This window comes from Octodon degus, unplaced genomic scaffold (assembly GCF_000260255.1).
Source record: "Octodon degus isolate 3935 unplaced genomic scaffold, OctDeg1.0 scaffold00138, whole genome shotgun sequence".
NCBI lineage: Eukaryota > Metazoa > Chordata > Mammalia > Rodentia > Octodontidae > Octodon > Octodon degus.
This window is the reverse complement of record NW_004524714.1, coordinates 5973882-5996755: the sequence shown is the minus strand read 5'-3', so window position 1 is coordinate 5996755 and position 22874 is coordinate 5973882. Positions and strand designations below refer to the sequence as shown.

Here is a 22874-nt window from a genome sequence, read left to right as displayed (position 1 = left end):
TGTGTACATGCACGTGCTGGGGGTGGTCCTAGGCTATTGCCAAATGTGAGCACCACCATCTTGGAAGGCCTAGGGTAGGGCATCACTGTTGGATTTGGAGTCAGGGGAAGTGAGGTCCAATTCAGCTCCCCACTTACTCACAGAATGATCCTGAGCAAGTGACTTCATCTCTCTGAGCCTTGGTAGCCTCAGCTGTAAAATGGAGTTGACGGTAATAACTTTCTGGGTGGTTGCAAGAATATGAGATAACATAATGTCCTACTTTCTATAAAGTGTGTAATAGTGAATCAGGGCACACTAATCTCACACACATTTATGTGGCAAGATCTGTCTACCAACATGTTTTGCACACCTTTAAATTTTTAATACATTTTAAAAATTAAGTAATTAATTTGATAGAGTCTTGCTACACAGTTCAGACTCATAGTGATCCTCCTGTCTCAGCCTCTCCAGTGCGGGGATTGCAGGCATGTGCCACCATGCCCAGTTTCGGGGCTGGCACAGTGCATCCAGTGTCTCAGATCCAGCATGGCATGGGGTACCAGGGATCAAACTCTGGTCCTTGCACTTGCCAGCCAAGTGCTTAGACCACTGAGCTGTCTCCCCAGTCCTAATTTTTTTTTAAATTAAAACATTTATTTTCATTTTCTTTTGTGTCTTGTGAATGCTAATAAGTGCTGTACCACTGAGATCCATCCCCAGCCCTTTTGCTTTTGCTTCTATTTAGACAAGGTCTTGCTGAATTACCTGGGCTGGCCTCAATCTTGAGATTCTCCTGCCTCAGCTTCCTTTATGGCTAGGATTACTACAGGCATGGCACATATAGAAATGTTAATGTATGTTTCACAGATGAGGATCCTGAGAGTCAGAGAAGAATTGACCCTGTGTCTCACAGTGACAGAGCCCAGAGCGGTCTGATTTCAGTGGTCTTTCTGGGGTCATGAAGCGTGGGGACTGTGATTTCCTCCTTGGATTTAGCTACGGGATGTCCCAGTATAGTCAGGAAAGGTGAAAAGAAGCAGGGACGGATACTGCGCCTGGACAGACAAGCAGAACAGGAAACGAAACTCATCACATGAGAAGTGCTCAAGCTGTCAGCAGCAACAACATGGCAGTGACAATACTCACTTTCCGTTGCTGGGTGAGATGACTGAGAGATGGAAAGGCCCCAGCACAGGAGCCTGGGGTGACCTTCAGCCTTGCAAATGCGTGGAGATGGCTTCCCAGTACACAGCTGCCTCTCTTTCTTTCTGGAAAGCAGAATACTGAGATGCCCTGGATTTGGGGAGGAGGTGGGAAGATAGTTGGCTAGGATGAGCAAAGGTCTTTTTAGAGTTCCTAGGGTGACTGAAAAATAAAATGTATTTTAGCTGACACTGGTGACATACACCTATAACTCAGCTCTCTGGGAGGCTGAAGCAGGAGGATCACAAGTTCAAGCCCAGCCTGGACAATTTAGTGACTTAGCAAAACCCATCTCAAAAAAGGGGTGGGAATGTAGCTCAGTGTAAAGGCCTCAAGTTCATCATACACACACACACACACACACACACACACACACACACACACACTCTCCTCCCTCACCAAGGTTTTAAAAAACATTCTTCGGGGACTAGGTGTATACTTCAGTGTTAGAATGCATAGCTGACACAAGGAAGGCCATGAGCTCCATCCCCTGAGCCAAAAAATGATGGAAACCATTTTTCAGATGACTGTTGGTTATCATTGAGCTCTGAGCAAACTCAGGAGCTCGTAACACTGTTTTCCTCTGTTCACTTGTTTCTTCTGCAAATCTGTTGACCCTCAGCCACTGCCAGGTGGGGCATGAGGCCCCGAGAATTTGTTGGTGAGCCATGCGCCACTGGACGCCGTCTAGAGGGGATGTGTGGCGGGGTGCTGTGCAGGTCTTTGCAACGGTGATTGGATTCATCTCTTTTTGTGTGTGTGTTTGAAAACTCTTCAAATAATTTCAGGGTTGCTTGGCATGGTGGCCCACACCTGTAATCCCAGCACTTGAGAGGCTGAGGCAGGAAGATCACTGCGAGTTCCAGGCCAACCTGGGCTACATGGTGAACTCAAGGCCAGCCTGAACTGCACAAGGAGACCCTGTCTCCAAACAAAAGAATGACAATAATAATTCTAAGTGAAATAAGTTCAAGAAATGCTAATGACTGACTGTATCTTTCTTTTGGAGTATGTTGCCATTGATACAGGGATTGAGAAATGTTGAGGAGACTTTAATGTTCCCCAGATTTTATTGGGCAGTCTCCCCCTTGCTCTCCTTCCTTGCCTTTGCCCCTCTTGTCCTCCTTTCCCTATCTTCACTTCTGTGTGTTGGTGGTCCTGGGGGTTGAACATAGACCCTTTGCACTGAGCAATATCTGCATTTCCTTTTTTAAAATGTATTTGGTACAGGGTCTCACTATGCAGCTTGGACTCTTAGTAATCCTCCCATTTAGCCTCCCCAGCCTGGGATTACAGGCATGCGCCACCATGCCCCCAGTCTTGGTCGTCAGCTCAGCATGCCCAGTCCAGGGCTGGCAAGGCCTGAGGTACTGGGGAATCTAACTGTTGTCCTTGCATGTACCTAAGCAGGCACGTAGTCCACTGAGCTATCTCCATGGCACTGCAGTTCTTTTCTATTTATTTTTATTTACTTTGTATTTGGAGGCAGGGTTTTGTTAAATTGCCCAGGTTGGATTTGGACTTGTCATCTTCCTGCCTCAGCCTCCCTAATGGGAGGCACACAATGAGAGGATATAAGACAAAGACCTGAGCAGGGAGGGAGGTGGGAAGGCTTCCCCAAGGAGGTCAGGTTTTTTTTTTTTTTGCGGTACCAGGGATTAAACTCAGGACCTTGTGCCTGCCAAAGGAGGTCAGGTTTTGACCAAGGGCAGTGACTCCATCTCTGGGAGCCTCAGTTTCCCACCTATAAAATGGTCATCATCCTGCCTGCAGTTTGCATAGCACTGCAGTGAGGGCTGATCTAGTGGTGGTGAGGAGTTCCACAGGTGGTTTCCCTGACTCTCACTTTAAGGGAGCATAAGCTGAGGCCCAGAGAGGTGGAGTGACTTCCCCAAGGTGTCACAGCAAAATCATTTTAGTCCTGGGGTGGGAACCAAGGATTGCTGGTTTCTAGGCTAGTGTTCCTTATTTTTGGTTGTTTAAACTTTTGAAAAATCATTTATTCATTTATTTGGTACAGGGTTTCACTACGCAGCTCAGACTTACAGTGATCCTCCTGTCTCAGCCTCCTCAGTGCTGAGATTACAGATGTGTGCCACCACGCCCGGTTTCAGTGGCTGGCACAGCATGCCCGGAGTTCTGGGGCCAGCATGCTATTTGGTACCAGGCATCAAACCTGGGTCCTTGCGCTTGCCAGTCAGGCGCCTAGAACACTGAGCTATCTCCCCAGCCCTGTTTTTAGTTTGAGACAGGGTCCTGATAGGCAGTTCAGGCTGGCCTTAAACTCACAGCAAGCCTCCTGCCTTAGTCTCCTGGGTGCTGGCCCAGCCTAGTTCTTTAAACTTTTAAATCAACTTTGTTTCCTAAACTTTTAAAATTTTTTACAAAGTAGTAGAGCCAGGGCCAGGGAGATGGCTCAGTGGAATAAGCGCTTCCCTGGTAAGTGCAAGGGCCTCAGTTCAATCCCAGTTCTGAAAAAAAAAAAAAAAAAAAAAAAAGTGGTAGAACCATCACACAAACCGATTAGAAAAAGAGTAGGGAGCCCTTGGGGGCCGGGGAGATGGCTCAGTAGATTAAGTGCTTCCCTGGCAAGCACAAGGGCTTGAGTTCAATCCCTGGTCCCACAAAAAAAAAAAAAAAAAAAAAAAAATGAGTAGGGAGCCCAAGTGAGAACGAATGTGTGGCAGGTCCCTGCCTCAGCTGCCCCCTTCCCTGGCTGAGCCTCTCGCCCACACCTGCGCACCGGAGCCTGCCCCAGAGGGTTGTTGTCAGGTTCAGTGAGTTGATGTGCGCAAAATGCTCAGAGGTTTGCCTACCAGAGTTTTCAGTGATAACAAAAGCTGGCTGTGGCATGTGTGCCACAGGTTTGGACCACGCTAGCACGCAGGTGAGGGAAGAGTACTCACCGTCATCATTTCTGTATCAATTTCAGTACTGACATATAATGCTCTATCTCTTTTTCTCACATAACCATCGTGGTAGAGACTTGTTTCCCCTGTGGCTTGGGGGAGAGGCTGGGACCTGACCTCCCCTCGCCCCGTCTCGTTGGACTCCTGGGCTGCAGACTCTAGTTCAACGTGATAGAGGGCACCATGGTGGACGGCTTTGGGTGTGAGGCTTTTGACTGGTCTCCCCAGGGTTCTACTAGGGGCCTTGCCGGTACTAGGCCCAGACTTCTGATGGAGGGACTCAGAAGGAGGTTCTGGAGCAGAGCACAGCTTGCAGGCTGGTGATGCCTGAGGAGGGCACGAGTCACAGTGGCACTTAGGGACTCACTGGGGATGCACTGTGCACTGGCTGCCATGGCAGCTGTGTCTTGTGCTTCTGTGCCCTCAGTGTCAAACACACAAATGCTTCAGCTTAAGAAGATGGGCGGGTAGAGCGATCATCTCAGTGTTGCCCACAGCCACCCCCGAATCCCATCCCAACCCTAAGGAACCATGGATCACGTAGCCTTTGTGATCCAGTCCTCTTGATGTGTAAGTGGGGAATCTGAGGCAGACTCAGAGGAGAGTAGCTAGCCCAAGACCACTTGGTGGGTCAGTGGGAGAGCTAGGGCTAGAGAACACATCCAGTGCTCTTTTTCTAATAGTATTTCAGTGTTCTTCTTCTTCTTCTTCTTTTTTTTTTTTTTTCTTTAGTACAGGGTATACAGGGTCTCACTTTGTAGATCGGACTCATAGTGATTCTCCTGCGTTCAGCTTCCCAAGCGCTGAGATTACAGGCACACACCACTATGCCCAGTCTCAATTGTACACTACTATGCCCACTCTCAATTGCAATCTCAGTGCGCCCCAGGGGTGGGTCAGCATGGCATGCTGGGGATCAAACCCCAGCCTCTGTTCTCTACCTAAGCAGGCGCTTTAGTCTACTGAGCTATCTGGCCGGCCCTTCAGTGTTCTTTTTAAAATTTATTCTTTTTGTTTTGTTTTGCTTTTGAGACCGAGTCTCACTATGCAGTTCAGGCTGCTCTTGAACCTGCCACATGGCCCAGGCTGGCCACGAGTGTATGGTGAGCCTCCTGCCTCAGCCTCACGTGCAGGAATTATACATCCAGTGTCCTTTCCTCTGTCTCATGGTTGCTCTTCTGTCCATTCCTACATTTACTTGCTGACTTACTCGGGCTTGTGTGGTCCGGAGGGCATGGACTTTATGGTGGACACTCCTGCATTCCAGTTGCAGCTGGACTTTTGTGTGGCCCTCAGCAGGTAACTTTACATCCCTTAGCCTCTCTGGATTTTAAAACTATAAAATGGGACCATGAATAGCGCCCTCCCACTCCTGTGATGGCACGTGTCCCTGGGTGGCCTGGCGCCCGACACACAGCAGAAGGCATACACGTGGCAGCATTTCCATTAACTCAGCTCGGATTACTGACCCTTCATCTGCGTGCCTCTCTGCTGTGTCCCTGGGGTTCTGAAGATGACTTGGACAAGGTCTTTGCCCCCCAATGTCCTGGAATGGGACTTTTTTTAAACACCTAAGGGAGAATTGTGAAATTCTGCTTTGGGGACAAGCAAGCCCAACCCAAGCACCTGGCAGCCTTGCTTTTTGTTGAGTTGTTGGATTTCCATCATCAGCTTCCTAGCCTCATCAGACCTCACAGAGCAAGGGAAGTAGTTGTAGAAGAAGGTGGTGGTGTTTTTTACTGAGGTGCCACTGGGGTGATGCCCGATAGCCAACAGCTGGCGCGAAGTGGTTCCAGCCTTCCTGAGGCCTTGGTGCCCTACGGGCTGGGCAGCATGGCACCCACAGGGTTTCCTGCTCCAGCTGCCCCTCATGGGTCACATGCACACAGGCCAGGATAGTGGCAGGGGTGGGTACCAAGTCTGAGCTTTTCTCGTAGGCCGCCTGACTAAGGAAGTGACAGTCTCTGGGGGCTTTCTCGTCCATCTTCTCCATCAGCACTTCCCCGGGCCACAGAGTGTTGCCCATGTAGTCTCTGGTCAATGGGGAAGGACCTCCTGCCTACCCTGAGAAGAGCACGTTGGGGGAGGTCTTGAAAGTATGGCTCATCTGCAGGCTCCAGAAGGGCGCTGGGCAGAGTCGGGGGCCAGGGGGAGGTGCTTTCTCCCTGGGAAGACCCAGCCAGCGTGTTGGAGCAAGAGCTTCCTTTCCCCACTTCACAGCATCTGCACCTCCTTTCCTGCTCCGGGACTCACGTCCCTGCTTCTGATGGGGCCCAAATCGTGGCAGGCTACTGGAAAGGGACAGTTGCAACACAGGCTCTGCTTCCCGGCTGGTCCTGAGGGGAGGGTGGAGCCTGGAGTCGAGCATCCCAGCCCTGCCTGAGAGGCTGGGAAGACAGGCAGAGGCAGACACTTGTTGAAATTCGCATCCCGGCACCATGGAGTCTGAATTCCCCAAGGCCCTTTCTCTTGGGGAGGCTTCTGACGGATGTTTCTTTTATGCAGAAAAAAGTGAAGGGGCTCTGCCTTTCAGGCTTTCGGGGGAATATTCCCTCCCCATCCCCAGTGGCCTGGATTTCTTGGGCCTCTTCCCAAGCACCACGTGACCCTCTGGGTACAGCGGAGTCTCTGTGTTTGTGCCATAAGACAGCTGGGGGAACTGTGGAGGTGAGCCTGCCACATCTTCATGAAGGTGCCCAGGTGCATGTGCGAAGGTGTAGGTGTGGATATGGCCACGGGAGAAAGACAGCAAAACCGTATCCTGTCTCTTTGGTGTTTCGATGTGCAGTGCCAAAGCTGTGATCTGCCCAGCCTTACCCGTAAGCAGACCTGGGGTGTGGAAGGTGGGATATGTATGGATATGGGCCACGTTACGGCCTCCTGCGCCTTGTTTTACTCTGGCAGCAGTCCTGCTCTGCCCGCTTGCCCGGAGACCTAACTGCCCCCCATTGTCTGGGACACCTGGTGACTTTGAGGGTGGGGAGTTAGAATCGTATCTTTTAGGTTTTTCTTCTTTTCTTTTTGCAGTGTTGGTGATCAAATCCAAGGTCTTGCATGTGCTAGGCAAACTCTTTAGCACCCAGCAGCACCCTCATTGCCTACATGTTTTTTTTTTTTATATCATCTTAGTATTTCCCAGACTGACTGACATTAAAAAAATTGTACCCCATAAAGAATTTGTAAGACCTATTGTCTGTTCAAAGGAGGCTGCCAAAAAACCAAAAACAAAGACAAAATCTCCCAAATAAGTCATTACAGAAAATAATCAAGATTTGGTATGTGCGTGCATGTGTGTATGTGTGTGTTTGGTGTGTCTAGTAGAGATACAATGTGTTTACATTTTTTTCCTATATTTTAGGGAAGGGTCTACAGGGTGTTCAGGGTCTCACTACTAGATCAGACTCATAGTGATTCTCCTGTTTACAGCCTCCCAAGAGCTGGGATTACAGGCGTGTGCCACCATACCCAGTCTCAATCGCAGTCTCAGCGTGCCCCAGGGGTGGGGCCAGCATGGCAGTCCTAGGGATCAAATCCCCAGCCCCTGCACCTGCTTGCAGGCACTTTTATCTGCTGAGCTATTTGGCCGGCCCATGTTTACATTTTTAATAGTCACTTTGAATAAGTAAAAAAAAGCTGTAAAATTAATTTTAATAATATAATTTTCTCAACCCAACATGGCCAAAATATCACTTTGATATGAAATCAGTAAAGATGTATTACTAAGATAGCCTCCCTTTTTTACCCTGCTAAGTGTGTGAGCTCTCAACTAGCCTGGCTACATTCAGCTGGTGACATTTCAAGGTCTCCATATCGGTGTCCTGGCTGGTGACTAAATTCTGGAACCTCCTAATAGTACGTGTCCTTTAGAGGATTTTTTTGGTTTGGTTTTGTATTTCACAGTCCTGGGCATTGAACCCAGGGGCCTGCGGCCTTTTTGTTTTAAAATGAAAACACAGTTTGTTATCTGCGAGCACAAAATGCTGCCCTACCTGCATTTGTGGAGCCCCTCAGCAAAAGGAGAATTAGTATACCTCCTAGAAACCAGAGATCACTGGGAAGCCGCACAGGGAGGGGACGCCTCCGCCCGCCTTCCCCTAACCAGCCCTTCCCTGTCGTCCCACACAGGTCTGGTTTCAGAACGCTCGGGCCAAGTTCAGGCGCAACCTCTTACGGCAGGAAAACACGGGTGTGGACAAGACGACAGATGCTGCGCTGCAAACAGGGACGCCCTCGGGGCCAGCCTCAGAGCTCTCCAATGCCTCGCTCAGCCCCTCCAGCACGCCCACCACCCTCACAGACTTGACAAGCCCCACCCTGCCAACTGTGACGTCCGTCTTAACTTCTGTGCCTGGCAACTTGGAGGGCCATGAGCCCCATAGCCCCTCACAAACGACTCTTACCAACCTTTTCTAATGACTCGCGGCCCCCAGCCCCCACAATTTCTTTAAAAAAGAAATTATCTCTAGTTGAATTCCAAGTGTATTTTAAAATAGAGGCTTTGAGCAACTAACTAACCACATTTAGGATCTCGCCTGGAAACAGAGGAAAAAAAAATAATTGTGCGTCCGGCTAATGCAGCAGTGTGCACCGAGGAATTACTTGGAAGATCTATCTGCAACACAACATTTGTGTCCCTGTACAGTTTTGTGGACTGAGCGAGGAGAAACAACAAATAATTTAAGTTGGCTAGAGCTTCTGTATTTTCAAAGACTGCCACGTGCCTTAGGAATACTGTTTTATCCATACTTGGGATGACTTGTTCATTTTTTCTCTCCCTCTTTTTCTCTCTGTATATTTATGACCAGAGCAAAAATGTAAAAAACAAAAGGCAAAAAAAAAAAAAAAAGTTTGTTACTTTGAATAGTCCTAAAAAGAAAAGAAAGAAAAAAGGAAAAAAAAAAAATCAAACCCCCTCCAACGGTCGCTTTGTTGTTTTAGAATTTTAAGGTGGAAGTCTGTTCGAATATCAGAATTTGTAAAATCTAACCAGTAATAAAACCACTTATCGAGACTACTTGGTGCTGCTGCCACTTAGATGGCTGTGACATTCCCAGGATTGGAGAGTTTCACTGAAGCGCAGAGATAAATTCCAGGGTCTTCTGTATCCGATGCCCCTGATGTCCCCAGGATCCCTTTCTGTGTCAGGCTTTGGACTGGTGGTTGTGATCCAGATGTCTGGACCCTGCCCTCAGGTGTGATGTGTGCTCAGACACAGGCCGTGCAAACACAGCGTCTTTCATTCATTCATTCATTCATTCATTCATTCATTCATTCATTCATATACTCAGTGAGCACGTCCTGCGGATGCTCGCCTGGCCAAGGCATCTGTCCCACTAAAGGCTGGGTACCTGTTCTGTAGTTTTGTGGGCTAAGTGAGGAGAAACAACAAATAATTTAAGTTTGCTGCTCCTGGCTGCCCGGGGAGGTGTCAGGCAGAAGGTATCGAAGGCCTGATAGAGGCCTCCTGAAAAATGTACCACTTTTCTCTTTGAGACGCACTCTGCCACCCAGAGGCAACTTAAGTCCGTTTTTCTTAGCACCACCAACATTTAAAAACCAGAAGCAAATGCATTTGGTTCCTTTTATTAACTTCTCCAGGGAACCTCAGAAAACCCAGCCAGGGAGAACGCACGTTTGGAGTGAGGCTGGAATCCCCTCAGCTCATGCTGTTATTTCACCTGTGTGGGTGTCATCTTCCCCAGCTGGAGGATGAAGGTAGTGGGTGTCACAGGACAGTCAGCGAGCCAAGGTAAGGAGTGTTAAAGGGTTCATGGAGGGGATGGTGCAAGCCACAGCACAGTCACTTGGCATGAGAACTTTGCAGGCCGACAGCAGGAAGGTGCGCATCAGGCATTGCCTGTCACCGGGCTCTGAGCAAGTTCCACCCCTCCTTTCTCCCTCTGGGCCCTTGCTGGATGCCTGTACCACTTCCACCCGGCTGAGATCTCTGTACCACTGATTTGAAAGTACACAGGGCAAGTTGTGACCTCCTTGCCAAGAAACAGCCAGGAGGGAGACCAGCCAGCCCAGGACTGAGGTCCCACTCCCCGTTGGCCCTTCACTGTCAGGTTGACACAGGATAGAGGAGGGAGGGAAGGAGTGGGATAGGAATGGGCCAAGAGTGAATGCTTAAAATGTGTATGGGCTGCTTTTTGAAATGTTCTTTAAAAGTCAATACAGGTTTGCTGAATGAATTCAGGAGAGGAGGCAAGGTTCACCCACACCTGGGGTCCTGCAGCTGGACACCGAGCTCAATTTCCATCGAGTACATACATTTAGCATTGAGGTGAAGAACCTTGTTTTTTCTGCCCCTACTGTGGCACGATAGGATCTTACCTTGTTTCTGCCTGCGTGACAATGCAAGCAGAGGCCCTGGCCCTGGATGGCCACACAGACAATGACTGGTAACCTGCAGGGACTTGCTCTTGTGACCATTGACACATATGCACCTTGTCCAGTCACCCACAGAAGGACAGACCCACAGGCAGTGGTGCTCCTAACCCCGTCATAGCCACACAAAGACACATAAGCCAGAAGCTCCCTGACAGACATAAACAGGCCTAGACGCTCACAAATACGCCCAGCCAGCCAGCCAGACCACCCCACGCAGAAAGACCTGAGCTCTAACCCAGACGCACACATTTGCAAGCATTCGCGCCACCAGACGCCCCTGTGTAGCCAGGCTGTGCCCCTTGCTCAGGCCCAGACAGAGCCGAGGCTGATTACTATCTTGTCTGTCAGCACCGCCACCCAAATAGAGAGGGCCCGGAATGATGCCCGGAGGTCCCTCGCCCCCTGTGCGTTGAGAAGCCAGGTCTGCTGCTGGGCCAGGGGTGGGGACCCACGGAGGAGACACACACACACACACACACACACACACACACACACACGCACACACACTCGGAGATATGGTGACAGAGGCGGGGAAAGAGGGACAGAGTCTGCCAGTGACAAAGACACAAGCAGAGAGAGCAAAGAATGAACAGCAGCGACTAAGTGACACAGAGACAGACAGATGGACAGGCACGGGTGTGGTCAGAGACAGAGACAGGTTGGGACCTGGAAGGGTAGACTCAAAGCTGGAGGAAAACTCTGGGATAGGCCGAGACAAAGGATGGAGCAGAAGAATAGCTCTCTTATGCCAGTGAAGAAAAGGGGGACACTAGAGCCCAAACGGGACGAGGGACCCGAAAGGCATGTGGCGCTGAGCTGCCCACTCAGCTCTGTCCACCCTGTAGGCAGGAAGGGAAAGTTACTGCCACCACTGCCACCTGCAGCTCTGGGGATCGAGTTGACCCTCCCTGCATGGTGAGGACACACTCAGTGAATAGGAACTGGTCTTTGTCCTTGGGCCATCAACTGGCTTGGCATTAGGCAATCTGCCAGGGCTGAGTGCTCAAGCTCAACCCTATCTGCCAAGGGTCCCTTTCCTATGAGTGTTGGGGTCTAGGACAGATGGAAGAGAACTTTCATGGTGCACCCTGAAGGGTTTGGGCGAGCTCTTTTGCCACTCTGAACCTCAGTATCTTAATCTGTAAAATGGGCAAAGGGGTTGTTAGGATTCTGTGAGACAGGATGCTCCTGCTTTCTTCACGGCTTGATTGATTAAATTCTGGAGGAACCACAGCAGAGATGAGAGGGCTTTCTGCAGAATTTAGGGGAGACTCAAAGGCAGAGATGATCTTTGGGTTTGGTCCACAAATGAACCAAAGGTGAGTGAGCGGAGAGGGGGTGCTACCAGCTCCTTCCTGGCAGGGGAGGGGTCAAGGCATGGGCAGGAGGAAGCCTGGAGGCCAGATGGCGGAGGATTCCCTGGAGGGGTAGCAGTGTGGTTCACAGAGGCCACACTTGGAGGGCTGGGGGAGCTCCTTGGGCCAGTAGGGCTGGGAGAGCCAATCAGGGAGACCTTGTGGAGGCTGTGGCAACCACCCAGGATGGCTGTAAGGCCAGAGGCGCAGGTAATCCAGCATGACACTGCCCCACCCCAGCTCTTGCCTGGGTGCAGGCCAAGCAGGCCCCACAGGGACTTGCTAAGTTTCCTGGAGACAGCTCCCACTCCTATCCTGCTGCAGTCCCTGCTGCCAGGAGAAGGTCACACACCTCTGGGCTCCATCTGTCACCTGAGGGCCCCTGGGGCTTCCCTGGTCTATGTGGCCTCTGATGCTCCAGGATTTCTTGTGGGCCCTTGACCTCCTTTCTGTCTCTTCCATCTGCCCTTCCTCTGTCCTTGGCCCAGAGCAGGGGGGCTGGGGACATGGACATGACTTGGCCAACAGAATTTCTGTGCGGCTCCTGGGTTCTCAGGAGACAGCTGCAGTAATTAATGCCAGTCACTGTCCTGCATGAGAGAAGTTGGGGTTTATTGGAGCCCAAAAGAAGGAGGGTCTGGCTCCACATGCAGTAGAAGTCGGAAATTCACAGTACCTTCTTACATTTGTTGGCTCCTTGGCTCCTTCCTGGGCCTGCAAGGCAGGGATCAGCGTTCCTCTTCAGAGAAGCAAGCCAAGGAGAAGCCAACTGGCTGGCATCACACAGCCCGGGGGTTCCAAGATCCTTTTGTGTGGATCAATTCCTGCATTGCGGCAGGCACTGTGGCTGGGGCACCTAGAAGTTCAGACCTACCCCAGGGTCCCTCAGAAGCAGACCGGGTGCCAGTGTCACAGGGGTGGGTGTTTGAGAAGTGGGGATCCTGATGACCAGGAACTTTTTGAATTGGAAAATGAGGCCCTGAGGTGCTTGGAGAAGCAAGAAGACAGAGGGAGAAGACAGCAGTGGCCCAAGCTTGGGGTGTGACATTGTCCACCAGTGAACAGCACCCACAGGGACAGCCCAGACTTGAATGGATTCTGCTGCAGGGAGTGGCCTGGGGGACCCTCCCACCAGGGCTCCTGGTGACAGCCATGTCAGCCCACTTCTCCAAACACTCTACTGGCTTTCCACCACCTACCAGGGAGGAGCCCAGCCTGGTACGTCTATAAAACACCTTTACTGGGAAAATTTTAAGCATGTACAAAGTCAAGCCATGAGTATTGTGAACGCCCAGTTTCTTCTCATTGTTCAGATCACGTGGTTGTCAACGTACACTCACCTAGTGACATCGGTGCCTCCACCCACTCCTGTGGCTGACTCCACGGCGGTGGTGACCTGTGGGCTTCAATGTCCTGCAGGAAGCAGCAGAGCAAGGGTCACCAGGCTGAAGGCCACTTGCTGAGTTCCAGGTGCTGTGCTGGTCCCTGGGGATAGGAATCATGGAATCCACTGTCGTCCTTGCCTGCACGCAGCTCAGAAGCTAGTGAATGAGACACATGTCAAATAACTACTCAGTGATGTCTGTGATAAGGTCTTGTAGCAGCATGAGAGAATACACAGAGTGTAATCCAAGTGTACAGAGAATATTTATACTTAACAGAACTGTACAGTAAAAGACACAGCACCATGAACCCCCTCAAATGCTCCCTCTCACTTTAAACACACTTAGCCCATCATTCTTGCTGCTTCCTTAAGCAGTTCTAGAAATCTTTCCTGAGTGTGTTTAGGAAGTGTGATAAAAACTCAGTGAATTCTGCTGTTTGGTGCCATCCAAAGGAAAGGCATTTGTAAAAACGCCATGATGTCTCCTCATCCACCTTATCCACCAGATCTGGCACTGCGAGACTTTTGGCTGTTCCCCAAAGTCAAAATGACTATGAAAGTAAACATTTTTAATCAAGTCAGGACATCAAGGCAGCCATCAAGGACACCAAGGACATGCTGCTGGATTAGGGGTGTTTGCTGCTGCAGCACACACGTGGGAATTCTCGTATTTGTTGCCTTTAAGACTTGAAATGTGGGCCCAGGCCTTCCCCTTCTAGCCCAGGGGCTCCCAGGCAGTCAAGGAAGGGGGCTGGGGCCACTTCCCCATTGCTTCACCTTATTGTTTCCCAACCTTCCAGAGCAAGCTGGTCCTAAGATGCCACTTGAGGGTGTCACAAGCTGTCCCCTTCTGCTCCTCTGGTGCAGGACCTGGAAGCTGCCCATTTCTGGGTGGAGAACCAGGTGCCCCCAACTCAGCAATGCTGTCCAGGCTCGGTGGGCTCTTGCCTGGGGGTTCTGTTCTTTCCCTTCCCTCAAAAACTCCTGCTCCTATACCCCCTCCTCTCTGGACCCTTTCCCTCCTCTCTGGACCCTTTCCCCCCTTGGCTGTCCCAATACAGGGTATACCCTGCATCCACTGCAGCAGGGCCACATTGCCTGGCACCGGCCTGCCTGAGTGCTGGGCACAGAGCTTCTAGTGGCCTCTCCAGTAAGAGCTGAGGAGGGGTGAACCCATAAAAGCATATTTTGTGAGTGTTGTACTCTCTTTCCTGCCACTAAGCTTTAAGCACAGTGTCTGCTACACGTAGGTCCTTCATAAATACTTCCCGAGACCTAGAAAGAATAGATGTTAGCCTGGGCATTGACTGTGGGGAACAGTCTTGTCCTCACGGCTTTGGGGCTACAGCGTCCCTCTGCTTACTGCCGTGGCAGCCTGGGCAAATGACTCTGAATCTCTGCCATCCCTAATGTATAAAATTGGGGTCATAAAGCTTAGCAGAGTCCCTGGCACACAGGAGGGCTCTGTTTCTGGGAGTGGCTGCTAGGCACCTTCTTTAGACTTTGCTCCAGGAAAACAGGCACAGAGGAAAACCCCCTTTGGGAGGGCCACGGTGCTTCTCCAACCACAGGCCTGGGTGGGGGTGGGCTTTGGGGCCGTTGAGGGCAGCAGGCCTGGAGCTGGAGGAAGACACAGGGCCCTGGGGACTGGGGAGGAGGCGGAAGCCGGAGAGCCGAGGTCAGATCCGGAGGGGAGAGCAGAGACATCCTGCGGGGGCGCGGGGCACGGGACCTAGGCAAGCTCCCAGGGGAGCCGGCCCAGGCTTCGCAGGCACCGGAGGGCGACGCAGGGATGCGCGCCGAGCCCCCACAGGCCGGGCGGAGCTCGCCCCCTGGCGGTGCACCGCGGCATTGCCCCGGGCGTCAGTCCCGGCTCGGAATCTGTGATGAAATTTCTTGAGGAACCTCAGAGAACCTGGCCTCTGGACTCTTTTCTCATCAGTACTGGGAGTTTTGGGTTTGAGTACCTAGCATGTGTCAGCTAGTGGGGCGACTGTGATGGGCAGAAGCGGCCAGCAGGTCGTCCAATGCACTGTTTCCTTAAGGTGCATTCCCGGGTGGCCTCTGGACAGAGAGGTGCTGGGCTTGCGCGTGAGGTGTTCCCCAGGAATGGGAGGAACAAAAAACAGCAGGTCAGACACTCATGCTGGCCTCCCTCTGTCTCCTGAGGCCTCCCTCCGGAGGGATCACCCCAGGGGGTGATCCTGGGGTGTGGTGGGTGGCAGGGTGGGGGTTCAGGTCATGGGTGCATTTGAGTGTGGTCATGTTGGGGTGTTTGAATGAGGATTTAGGTCTGAATTTGTTGAGATGTGTGTGCTCAAAGATGTACTACCAGTGTGTCTATAACTGGGAGTGTGTGTGATCCAGGATCTGTGTGTGTGTGCATGCATGTTCAGGGCAGTGTGTCCATGCATGTCTGTGCTCATGGCGTGTGTGAAGTCTGTATGCTCACACAGGATGAGCTCAGCTGCGCACCTGTCACACCATGGTGTCTGCTCATGACACAGTTTAATGTGGGAGTGGAGAGGCTAAAGGGTGATCCGGACCTGTCCAAAGAGGAAGTGACAGCCCTAATCTCCTTTTTCACCCAACAGAGAGGTGGCTGAGCCCCTGTCCTGTCCTTGGTGTCTCTGTCCTCTCCCTTCCCTAAGCCTTGCCCATACCTGGGACTACTGCTCTGGTGCTGCCTTGGAGAATCAAGAAAACAAGCCCCAAATCCAGGAGGGACCAGCCCACGGACACTTGGCCAGAAAGCCTGGAGCCAGGGTGCTGGCCAGTTTCCCGATTCCAGTCTGATTTTTTTTCCTCTCCCAGGAGGGCCCTGGGCACCCTTTGCTCAGCCTGGGGCGGGGGTGGGGATTGCTTTCTGGGCTGGGCTGCATGGGGAGCAGGAGGACACAAAAGACCTAGTGTCTTCCCCTGGCCCTGCCCTACCTCAGGAGCCTAGGGGGTGTCCAGTGGCAAGCTGAGAAAAAAGGGACATGTGACACCCATGCTCACCTTGCACTGGACCCACCCGCCTGTGTCAGCCCAAGTGCTGACTCTTACTGGGTGGGACAAGAGAGTGAAGCTTGAATTTGGGGCTCCTGGCGCCAGGGTTTAGCTGGCGTCCACCCAGGCTCAAAGCGCTTCAGCTTGCCCTACTCAGAGAAGGAATTGATGAGTAATTAAGATCAAGATGATCTCAACACGGCATATTAATAGAAGGTAAGAATGACTACTGTGTGCCGAGGCCTGACCGTGTCCCATGGCTACTCCCTTACACAGGTTCCGGGGAGGCAGTGAAGCCAAAGGCTTAGGGGCTATGGGCTGCAGTTCAGCCAGAGCGCAGGAGTCTGTCCCAACACAGCCTCCCATCTGTGTGATCTTGGGCAAGTTGTTTGACATTTCTCTGCCTCCATTCCCTCAGCTGTAAAATGGCAGTAGCTGAGTTACAGGGAAAAACAAAACAGAACAACAAAAGCCCCTCAAAATGCTTGCTTGACATTGAATAAATATGCAACAAGGACTAGCTCTTATTATTGTGATTTCCTTGGCTCCTCGTGGTAACCATGGAGGTAGGTTTATTATCCTCATTTTATGGATGAGAAAACCAAGGCCGAGCTATTTGTCATGGCTCATACAGCCAGGGACAGTCATGGCAGGGTCCCTATTCCAGGGTACCTAACCTCTGTCTCAAGCTATTTTTTCACCCTTAGCATTGATGGGAAGTTTGTAGCTCACAAGATTCACCTTCTGATAGTACAGCAAGAACTTCCAGAAGAATCCACTAGCTGGGATCTCACCAGAGCTTTAAAAGGGCATTTTGTGTGAGCCCCTTCCTTGGATAAATAGGGAAAATGAGAGAGAGAGAGAGAGAGAGAGAGAGAGAGAGAGAGAGAGAGAGAGAGAGAAACTAGGACAGACCCAGGAAGGAAGGTTGGGCAAGGTCTACATTGAGATGGAAGGCCAAGTGAGAATGTATGTTTGTATATAAAACACACAATTTGTATCTACAGGGACAAGTTCTTGTTTGCTAGACATTGTACTAAACATGATTTAAAGATTTTATAAAGATTTTATATTGATCACTCAGAATGTCTCACTTAATTCTCCAAACTTGAGTTTGTTACAACGTATTAATCCCCCTCTCCAGATAAAGAGGTTTGGGCATGAGGCCACGGGGGCACACGGCTGGCTGAGCTAGGATCTGAACCCTGGTCGTCCTTGTCCTCCTCCTTCTAGGCATAGGGCACCGCTGGGGTGGGGGCATAGGGATTCATCTCTGGCGGCCTGACTTCAACTCCTTTACTCTGAAGATCTGGCCTGCCTCCGCTTTACCAGGAGAGGAGGCTCCGGGCATAGGCGAGTTTGCCCCCTGGTTTCCTCTTGGCCCTGGCTCTCTCTGTGCCTGCCTGGTTCCCATATCTCATCACCCCCGCTGCCCCGAGCAGGGCTGGGCACGCAGCGGGCACCCGCGGTGCTGACATGCCAGGGTCGGGCCTGCCGGGCTCTGGGTCCGGGGTGGGGCGGAAGAGGCTGGGGCTCCAGCGCCTGGGATCTGCTTGCTTCCCGGGACTGCGCCCACCTGCAGGGTGGCCCAGCAGCTCAGGGACCCCCGAGCGCGCCGCCGCCGGGAGCTGTCCGGACGCGGCCTCCCTGGGAGCGCCGGCGTCTGGGGCCCGCGGCTCCCTCGCGCAGGCCAGGAAACGCCTGCCTGAGCATTTGTTTTTCCATCAACAACCGCTTACGTAAACTCCTCGCCGACTCCGAGGCTGCCAGCGCGGGGGAGGCGCCTTATCTGATGGGGTCCACGCCAGGCCCGGGGTTCCCTGCGTGTCCCGGCACAGGCAGGGGTGGGTGGGGGGTGCGGCTTGGCACCTCGACTCCGCCCCGCCCCCACTCCCGTCCCAGAGCGAGAAAGCCCCCCAAGATGGTTCCCAAAACTTAAGGGAGCTTGCCTCTGAGCCCCGATCTGCCATTCCTAGTGCCCCTGGCAGGAGAAGTGTCCCCTTGACCTGCGACCCTGGGAGAAGGAAGGGGCTTGCAGTGAGGCGCAGGGTAGGGGGCCACTCGCCAAGGTCACCTGGTTCCTTACCAGGACTTTGTGTTAGTCCGGTAAGGCTCAGAGTACAGGATGCTTAGCAGAAAAGGTTAGTTTTTTTCCCCAGCAATGAAAACAAAAAACAAAAAAACCCAAAAACCACTCTTTATTTTGAAAACTTACTGAAAAAGTATAATAGCCCAGTGAACTCCCACATACCTTTCCTAGATTTACCAATAAGGTGAAAGATACAATATTATCCCATTTTACAGATGGATAATCTAGGGTTTAGAGAATTGGAAGAAAGTAATGGAGTTGACATTTAAACTTATACCTCAGGTGAATATCTTTTACTCTTTTGCTTTCTTTGATATATATATATATATATATATATATCATATATATGTGTATATATACATATATATCATATATATGTGTATATATATATCAAACTCAGTTATCATATCTCCATATATATCTCCATATATATCCATATCCATCCCTCCCCATGGTTAGCCCAGACACACAGTATATATGGGTAGAAAGTAGAATTTTCACTACTAAACAGTCTACTTTTTAAATTATAGGTGTAACTGCATATCTTCCCAGAGACAGCCTATGCCAGTGAAGGCATTTCTATAGATTTTACACAAATTGTTTTGTATTATACTCATTTTTGTTGCTTCTATTCCCTCTGCTCCTTAATTACATATCACAAAGAGTTTTTTCCCATGTTGGAAATACAGTACAAAATTGCTCCATTCTTTTAAGCTGGTGCACAGTATTCCACTGAATAAATGTTCTGCGCTGGACTTACCTGGTTCCCGAGCATGAGAAATCAGACAGTTTCCAATCTGTTGTTATTCTAAGCAATGCTGTGATAAATATACGCATCCACCCATCCGCTTGTACGTGCATAGTATATTTGCATGATAAATTCCTAGAAATAAAAATTCTGGGTTAAAGGGTATGTGGATTTTTCATTTACTTAGATATTGCCAAATCACTCCTCGGGGAGGTTGTACCAATTCGCCCTCCCACTTGCCATGAATGAGAATGCCTCTTTCTCACACTCTTGCCAACACAGCATGTTATCAAACTTTTTGATCTTTGTCAATCTGTTAGATATAAAATGATATCTCGTAGCTGTTAATTTCATTTCTCCTGCTACAAGGGAGGTTGACCATGTTTTCATATGACTCAGAATCATTTACATTTCCTTTCTTGGGAACTGTTTGTTTATATCCTTCACCTATCTTCTAATTAGGTTGTGTGTTTTTTTTTCTTCCTAATGTGTAGGAACAATTAAAATAACAAAGACATCAGCCCTTTATCGATAACATATAATATATCTATGCTATGTGTCTTTTGACTTTGTTTATATTTTATGTTCTATACAGAATTAAAATAATTTTACATAGCCCAATTTATTCACGTTGTCATTAATAGATTGTTTTTAAGTTCATAATTGACAAAGATTTCTTCATTGGAAGGGTACTTTTGGCTGTAATATCAGGCTTTCTTCATTCCAAGATTTGTTTTGGCTTGAGGTGAGAGGTAGGGATTCAACTATTTCTCTGCAGGTGGCCCTCAAGCTGCCTTAGCACTATCTATTAAACAGTCTATCCTTTTGTTGCTGGTTAGCAAAGTTACTTTTGTGAGACACTAAATTCTTGCAGGCGTTTGGGTACTCTATCAGTTTCCCAGGGAAGTTCTAACAAATTACTGGAGTACCCACTTAGCCTCAGGAGACGGGTTCCCAGGCCCCCAATAGGTGTGTCAAAATGCACGTAATAGAGAAATATATTTATATATCCATATGTATCTTTTGACATATATATGTATATATAATGTTTTTTCTACATAGAAAAATCTGTAAGATTTAGTTGAGAAATTAGGCTGAATGAATGATTAACAAGAATAACTCATAATAAAATTGAGCAGCTCCAACAGTATACTGTAATAAAGGCTATTTGAAAGTTACGAATTGTTTATTTCTGGAATTTTCCATTTCATGTTTTCAGACCTCAGTTGACTGTGGGTATCTGAAAGTATGGAAAACCAAACTGAGGATGAGGAGAGCCTGCGGTACAAGCAACTGGGCAGCTTAAACAATAGAACCTTATTCTCTCCACTTCTGGAAACCACAAATCTGAAATTAGAAGGTCGGCGGCAGGTTCCCTGTAGTGACTGCTGAGCCAAGAGATCATTCCTCCCCGTCTCCAAAGCCTCCTGAGGCCCCGTGATGCTTGGTGTGGCTTAGGCTTTAGCAGGTTTCCTCCAATCTGCTTTCTCTCTAGGTTTATGTCTGTCCAAATGTCACTCATCACATAAAAACGTCACCCACTATGTTGGGGCACAATCCCATACACTCTAATCCAGGATGACCTCACTTATTTTAGTTACATCTGCAAAGACTGTCTCCAAGTGAGACCATCTTCGCAGTGCCGTGGGCAAGCATGTGAGGAGATCTTTCTGGAGCCCACAGACCTACCCATGAAGAGTACGCTTTCAAATTTTCTGTTCTGTTCTGTTTATCCATCTGTCCAAAATGCACCAAGACTGCAGTGTTTAAAATATTGCAGATTTAGACTGTGCTCTAATATCTGTTAAGCTAGTCCTCACTCCATACTTCTTCTTCAAAATTTTCAGAATTTCCCTGTTCATATTGCCATCTGGACTTTAGAATTAGCTTATTAGCTTGCTTATTTTTATCAGAATGTGTGTGTGCACATGCGCATGCACACACACACACACACACACACACACAGATACACACACACAAAACACCAGGGGAGAATTAGCATATTTGTGATGTTGACTCATTTTATCCAAAAGCATTTTACAGGTCTTCTCTTTGTGCCCCACAGGAATCTATTAAAATTTATTTTCACTAAATTCTGTACATTTTGCTACATTGATTTTTAAATTTTCTCATTTTTTTGCTGTAATTCTAATCAGGAGCTTCTCTTTCACTATATCTTCTAACTGATTGCTTATATTGGTGAATACTATTAAATTTCAATGTACTCAGCCATGCTAATGAGTTCTTATTAATAATATTTTTTAGGGGTGCGATCCCCAGTATGCAGAGCTGGCCCCGAAAATGAGAGTAAGGGTGATGCAAATGAGAGTGGGGGTGGTGGCACCCACCTGTAGTCCCAGTGCTTGGGAGGCTGAAAACAGGAGGATTACTATGAGTCCAATCTGTGTGGTGAGACCCTGTAGACCCTCTACTAAATACATAAAAAATTAAAAAAATGTTTTTGGCTGACTGTATAAAAATGATCAATTTTCCTCCTTTTTTATTTTTTATTTTTTTATTTTTTTGGTGGAATCAGGGACTGAACTCAGATCCTTGAGCTTGCCAGACAAGTGCTTATTCTACTGAGCCATCTCCCCTGCCCCTTGTTTTCTTATTGTAATACTTCTTGTTTGTTTTTTCATGTCTAGTTGTGTGGACTGGTACTTTCAGAATAATGCTAAATTGTCATTATGGATACCACTAAGAACACACTCTCTGGGCTGGGAAGATAGCTCAGTGATCTAAGCACCTGCCTGGCAAGTGCAAGGACCCGAGTTTGATCCCTGGTACTACATGCTGTGCCAGCGCATGTCTATAATCTGGTGCTGGGGAATCTGAGACAGGAGGATCACTATGAGTCTTAATTTTTTTTTTTTGGTGGAACCGGGGGTTGAACTCAGGCCCTTGCGCTTGCCAGGGAAGCGCTTATTCCACTGAGCCATCTCCCTGGCCCAAGTCTTAACTTTGTAGTGAGACTGTATACCAAAAATAAAAAACACTCTCTGCTATTCTTTACCATAGTTGGATGCCTTTAAGTGTTTCTTGCTTATGCATGATATTGGCTTTGGGGTTCAAATATTTCATTGTGTTTAAACGTTTTGTTCTAGCAGGGGCCAGGAGTTAGATTCCCCTGGCCTGCCATGCTGGGCCCACCCCCCGGGGCTCACTGAGATGGCGATTGAGACTGGGCGTGGTGGTGTGTGCTTGTAATCCCAGCACTTGGGAGGCTGTAAATGGAGGATCACTAAGAGTCCTATCTACACAGTGAGACCCTGTGCACCCTGTCCTAAATACAATCAATCAATCAATCAATCAATCAATAAAAGTTCTGTTTATTTCTGTGGTACCAGGGATCCAACTTGGGGCATTGTGCTTGCCAGGCAGGCACTGCACCACTGAGCTATATCCCCAGTCCTAAATATTTTTCTATTTTATTAAAGAAAGCAGTTCTATCCAGGCTGCCATCTCTGGCATCCTCCACCTGCAGCCCGAACTCAGCAGGACTGAATGAAAGAGGGGGCTTTTTCCTCCCTGAAAAGAGGGGACTTTTCTCCCTGAATGAAAGAGGTGGCTTCATGAGCCCTTGTACAGCACATTCTGGTCCCTCCTCCTGGGATAGCCTTCCCCTGGTACTGGCTCTTCCTCCTTCCTCTTCTTAGGCTTGGAGATTCCACCCATGGGTTCTCTACCGCTTAGCTACCTCTCCAGCCCTCTCTTTATTTATTTATTTTGGTTTTGAACCAAGCTTTTATTGAGCTGGGATTTCCATAAAATGGAACATGCTAGAAGCAGCAGACAAACAGGACATAGATCACATCTT

The 22874-nt window shown here is 49.3% G+C and overlaps 1 protein-coding gene across 3 annotated transcripts in view; it reads left to right on the top strand.

The window, feature by feature from the left end:
* Positions 1–9103, top strand: part of Lhx2 (LIM homeobox 2) — a 21368-nt gene extending 12265 nt beyond the window's left edge. Inside the window, exon 5 of one of the 3 annotated variants that reach the window (XM_004641589.1) lies at positions 8220–9103. In XM_004641589.1, the coding sequence (XP_004641646.1) occupies positions 8220–8507 (288 nt within the window). In that variant the 3' untranslated portion in view covers positions 8508–9103. The remainder of the gene's footprint in view (positions 1–8219) is intronic. The other 2 variants (XM_004641591.1, XM_004641590.2) reach the window with 2 other exon arrangements.
* The last annotated feature ends 13771 nt before the right edge of the window (positions 9104–22874 follow it).